The 5880-nt window shown below is 32.6% G+C and overlaps 1 protein-coding gene across 1 annotated transcript; it reads left to right on the top strand.

Annotated features, from left to right (window-relative positions):
- The first annotated feature begins 4721 nt into the window (after nt 1–4721).
- Nucleotides 4722–5660, top strand: LOC127210980 (olfactory receptor 2AP1-like). The gene has a single exon (XM_051170781.1). The coding sequence runs from the start codon at nt 4722–4724 to the stop codon at nt 5658–5660; it is 939 nt and encodes a 312-aa protein (XP_051026738.1).
- The last annotated feature ends 220 nt before the right edge of the window (nt 5661–5880 follow it).

Genomic DNA, 5880 nt, shown 5'->3' with positions numbered 1-5880 from the left:
CTTGCCACTCCTCCTATCCCATTTCACAATAGCCAATACTTGGAAAAGATAGTTTGAGGCAATGAAATTTCTGTTCCCTCTCAAATTCTCTTCATACATTTTTCATCCTGTCTGCAACAATTTTTATAACATTTACATTATCCTTGTCTTCAATTTCCTTGTTTCCAACTCATTAATTGAAATTTCATTATAAGAACTTATCTTTGCTCCATTATATTTAGAAAATCAATAGGTGTCAGTGTAAGAATGTTAATTTCATTGTATTGTTTAAAATGTATTATTATCATGTCATTTGTTAATCAAATGTATTTCATTATTATCATTATTTTGAGCAACTTAGTCTTTCAAACCACTTCTGTTACTTATTTTGGTTCTAAAATATTTAGAGTGTTTTCTTCAATGAGTCTATAAACAACCATGAAACAACAGAAGGATAGAAGTGGAAGTAGAGTTTACTCATTTGAAACATTGATGGAAAGAGCATGTGCAATTGCTGGGTCTAAGCAAATATCTCATTATGAGTTGGATACTGTTTCTCCAATTCTTTGAAAATGACTCCTCCAAACACTGGGCAATTCTTTACCTTGCCATATTAATAACAGTCAGGAAATGTGTACTTTATCAATGCTCATGTATACCTTGATAACCATGGAACTTAATAAAAATGCAGGGTTCTATATAAAGCAGATGATATAATTTTGTGTATGGTGGTTTATATAATAAGCAGAGTGAGTAAATTTACGTGGTTTTTTTAACTCATCTTCACATAAATAACCTGCTTGGTTTTTTTTTTCTTCCTCCTGAAGGCCTAGGGATCATTTCCCAATGGCCCTCAAACTTCATCTTCTCTAACTCAGTTACAAAAGATCTAATTTGGACCAAAGATCCAAGTGGTTCTGCTAAAGGTAGGAGAGATTTGGTGATGGCTGAGCTTACCTAGTTTGGTTGTCTCTTTATGAGCCAGCCACTGCTCATCTTTCATGGCATAGCTTCACACATATCTGTTTCATGTACTTTAATTTATTTATACAAATAGACAAAATGTGACTTGTAAGACATTGGCATATTTAGAAAAATTGAAATAATACAATTGGGGCTTAAATTCATAAATTAGTCAAATTATGTTTTATGCTGTGTCTTTCTTCCTTCCCATGAAGTCTATTTGTTAGTGTTTGTCCTTATGTGAGCTGGAACCACTGCTTTTCACATCCTACCAGGTGACTGTTAGGCCTCTGTGTTCCACCATGTGAAGAAATAGAAGCAAATACGTAAGTGGTATAATTCACTATGGAGATCATTTTTCTTTGTCAGAAGTGAAGTCAAAGCTATACATTTTTGGAAAAGTTTAGGAAATTTCTTTCATGACATTTTAGCTACATATAAGTAACACCTTATGACTTTCTAAAAGGCAATTACTTCTTGCCAACTAAAATCTATTGGATCAAGCTTTATTATTTGGTTACATATATCAGTATATATACAATATGTATATGTAACTATAGATTATATATACATATCATGAGTTATTCTAAAATGTTTAAAGCTAGTAAATATTTGAAATACATTTTCTTGTAGAAAAATAACACATTGCTTAATCTAATAGATAGTATCACTTATTAATAAAAAGGCCACGAATTTTTAAAAGAGCAAGGAATAGTGTATGGAGACAGGATAGGAAAATGAACATTATATAATTACAATCTCAAAAATAAAAGAAAAAAATTAAAAATTCAACAAAAAAGCATGATTTCAAAAGTTCTGTCAAAAAAAGTAATCAAAGAACAGAATTTTTCTTTTACAAATAATTTTTAGTGAGTGTAACTTCCTGAAGAGTCATCTTTTCATAAGCTCTTACTTATTTGTTTGGCGTGGAGATGGTTAAGGAGCATGAACACCACAACACAGGTGTAGAGGTCTGATAGCTTAGGAAATCAGTTCTTTCCTTCCATCATGTGTGTGTTAGGGGTCAAGCTCAGCAACACACACGCCTACCCACTGAGCAATCTCTCTAGCCACCGATTAACTACGTAGCTTAGAAATTTAGTTCTAATTAATAATTATGTCATCAAATTAGAAAATAAAGTTGGTATCTTTCTAGGCATATATGAAACTGTAGTAATTTTCATGGAGAAAAAAAAAACCTATCATTACCAAATGATTTAAAGTCAAACACCAACTAAGTTTGGATATATGGTACAATTTAACAAACTATTTGTAACTATCTGATATGTCTCTGAATATAAACATTTATGTGCAATTTATATGTAATTTTAGTGTTCTAAATTGGTATTCATGGACAGACAAAATATACAAGCTAATATATTCAAATATGGTTATACAAATTTGAGTTAGCAGATAAATACTTTCTGGGCACCAAAACTCAGATTACTAAATATAACACAATTTTTAAGCCAGCAGTGTACAAGCTATAAGGCATATTTTAGTCATTCAAAATATATAATTGTTATGTACTAAATCATCAAAAAATTAAAATTAAAAAAAGAAAAATAGTATATTGATTTTTATAATTAACATGTAAATTTTCTCAAAAACTATTTCTCTAAAACATTAAACTACTCATGTTACAATATTTAAAACACTGAAAAAAAGCACTGATACAATCCAATTACACAGTATATTTTCTGATTTGGCGAAAATCTGCTGTTGCTTTATTCATACAAAATAATTTTGAATTTCCACCTTAATAAGCACAATATTTGTGACTGTTAATAACTTGTTTATTGTATAAAAATATATTTGTCTTTTTTTTGAAATGCTAATATTAAAAGAACTTAAAATTTATTGTTTAGAAAATGCATATCTTCTGCATATCATCTCACATTTCTTAATAGATAATATTTTATAAATAGGAGAATTACATATATTAAAATAGTTAATTATTTGAATAGAAGTCTTATTACTTTCAACAAAATTAATGTTACAAATTTAAAGTTAAATAACTTTGACAATATTATATAACCTTCTACCTTTTATAAGAGAGAAACAGGGAGCAACAGGAGCCTGCTGTAATTTACTTAGCTCTAAAATAAAGAAATAAGTATATATTTTGAAATAACTAGAAAATAGTTTTACTTTATGATCCAATGTTATGCCATACTACATAAAATTTGAATAAAAAATCATTATTCTTTATTGGGGTTGTTAGAAATAGTGCTAAACTGTGTAGCTAAACTTGAGGTGACATTATCAGAACTTAATATGTTGGTGGCCAGGATTTTGAGTTAATATTTCACAGAGCATTGGCTGATCCACATGTATAATTAAATGCTAATAACAGTCACTAAGTCTTTATCATAACACAACCTTCCTGTGTCACAACACAGGAAGTATGGTTGATATGAATTCTGAACACTATTAAGAAGTGAGGTCAAACTGTTCCAGCAATACCACCAGTCCTGGTAACCTTTAGCCCCAGGAAGCACAAAATGGAAGGGCACAACCAATATCCACAAGTTGTGTCACGGTTTGACCTCCATTCCCATGCACACAAAAGAAACAAATAAAAATGTAGCAGAAGCTGCTATTTTTGCTTTATTAATGGAGTGAAGACAAAAGTTTTGAGCTTCAGCATGCACATAATGTTATTTGAAATGATAAAGTAAAAATAACCACAAAGTGCAAATTAACAGTGGTGATGGACAGCCAATCTTGGGTTTTGTTACTTTATTTTTGAGATTATTATATAATCAAACATTTTTCCCTTCCTTTTCTCCCTGCAACACTCCCATACACCCCTTTCCTTTCTAGTTCAAATTCAGGATTAATTTTTTTTTTTACAAATTGTTATTGCATGTATGTATATACCTATATATTTCTAAATATAAACATTTCAGTATTAATATGATAGTTCATGTTTGGATTATATTTTTTGACTAGCAAATTGATTAAATTGCTAATTTTAAAATAATGTGCTCACTATGTAAAATTGTGGCTTTTGCGACAGCATTTTCTTTCAGGTGTAGTATATATCTTAACTATATTTACACTCCCTTGCCTTTCTGAGTCACTCACATTTTCCCAACTAATCTCCTTCTAGTTTCATGCCACACACATACAAACATATTTCTTTAGAAATCTATGAAAATGTGACACCTGACAGGACATTCTCCACAGTTGAGTGGAGAGTGCGGTCTGACTTTCACACGAACTCTGGTGCCCCATATTTGACCACGTCCCCTGGAGGGGGAGACCTGGTGGCACTCAGAGGAAAGATAGCAGGCTACCAAGAAAAGACTTGATACCCTATGAGCATATACAGGGGAAGGTGGTCCCCCTCAGTCACAGTCATAGGGGAGGGGAGTAAGGAAAAAATGGGAGGGAGGGAGGAATGGGAGGATACAAGGGATGGCATAACAATTGAGATGTAATATGAATAAATTAATAAAATATATTTAAAAAGAAGATCAGAACAGAAAAGAAACCTATGCCAGTGAGAAAATATATGCTGATATAATTTAGAAGAAATAACACCTAGTCCCTAAGTACGAGGACTTTCATTATTTCTGAAGTAAATGGGTAAATACATTGAGAGCCTTTTATTGTTCTTGTGTAATTAACTTAACAAACAAATTACAGGAAAAGATTCAGAGTTTGAAACACTTGCTTTTAGTTGTAGATTCTGATTTTGTATTGAAAACACATTAACCTTCATTTCAACTTTGTTGTTGTTATGCTCTGTTTTTCTTTGCCTGAAGTTTATGATGTCAAACTACACATCAGTGACAGAGTTCATTCTTCTTGGATTGACAAATGATGTCAACCTTCAAGCTGTGCTTTTTCTCTTTCTACTGCTGACTTACGTCTTAAGTGTCACGGGAAACTCAGCCATCATTCTCTTGACCTTGTTGGACTACCGCCTCCAGACGCCTATGTATTTCTTCCTCCAAAATTTTGCATTTCTGGAGATATCTTTTACCTCTGTCTTTGTCCCCAAAATGTTAGTGAATATTGGAACCGGAGACAAGACTATTTCCTTTGCTGGTTGCTTCACACAGTACTTCTTCGCAATCCTTCTGGGGGCAACCGAATTTTACCTCTTAGCAGCTATGTCCTATGACCGCTATGCTGCCATTTGCAGACCCCTGCACTACACGACTGTCATGAGCAGGAGACTTTGCTTTCAACTAGTTTTCAGTTCTTGGCTTTCCGGGCTTATAGTTGTTGCTGTTCCACATGCGATGACTGTCCAGTTGCCTTTCTGTGCATCCAACATCATCAATCACTACTGCTGTGACTACACTGTATTGCTGCATTTATCCTGTTCAGACACACACTTCATAGAAGTGGTCCAGTTCCTCCTGGCTGCTGTGACCCTCATCTTCACCTTGCTGCTAGTGTTTCTCTCCTACATACACATCATCAGGACCATCTTGAGGATCCCTTCTACTCAACAGAGGAAGAAAGCTTTTTCTACATGTTCCTCTCACATGATAGTGGTCTCGCTTTCTTATGGAAGCTGTATGTTCATGTATATCAATCCTTCTGTAAAAGATGCTGCAAATTTTAATAAGAGAGTGGCTGTCTTAAATACCTCTGTTGCACCTTTGTTAAACCCATTCATCTACACACTCAGAAACAAGCAAGTGAAAATAGCCTTTAAAGATATGCTGGGCAAGATGATAAGTCTTTTTAAAAAGTGAAACTATTTGAAGCTTAGTACTGAAGTAATAAAGGTGTAGAATATTGTAATTGCATATATAAACTATATCTTTTATGTCACTCATTTATTAAATTATGTCATTTTCATCTATCAAGATGGTATATGTAGTCTTTGGTCTCCTCTAACACTTTATTACTATTAATTTTATTTAGATCTACTTAAAATGTAAATTACTATTATTTTATGGACATGGGTGATTT

This window comes from Acomys russatus, chromosome 28 (genome assembly GCF_903995435.1).
Source record: "Acomys russatus chromosome 28, mAcoRus1.1, whole genome shotgun sequence".
NCBI lineage: Eukaryota > Metazoa > Chordata > Mammalia > Rodentia > Muridae > Acomys > Acomys russatus.
This window is presented reverse-complemented; position numbering and strand designations above follow the sequence as displayed.

Coding starts and splice junctions, on each gene's coding strand:
- LOC127210980 (XM_051170781.1), top strand. CDS start 4,722: ATGTCAAACTACACATCAGTGACAGAGTTCATTCTTCTTGGATTGACA.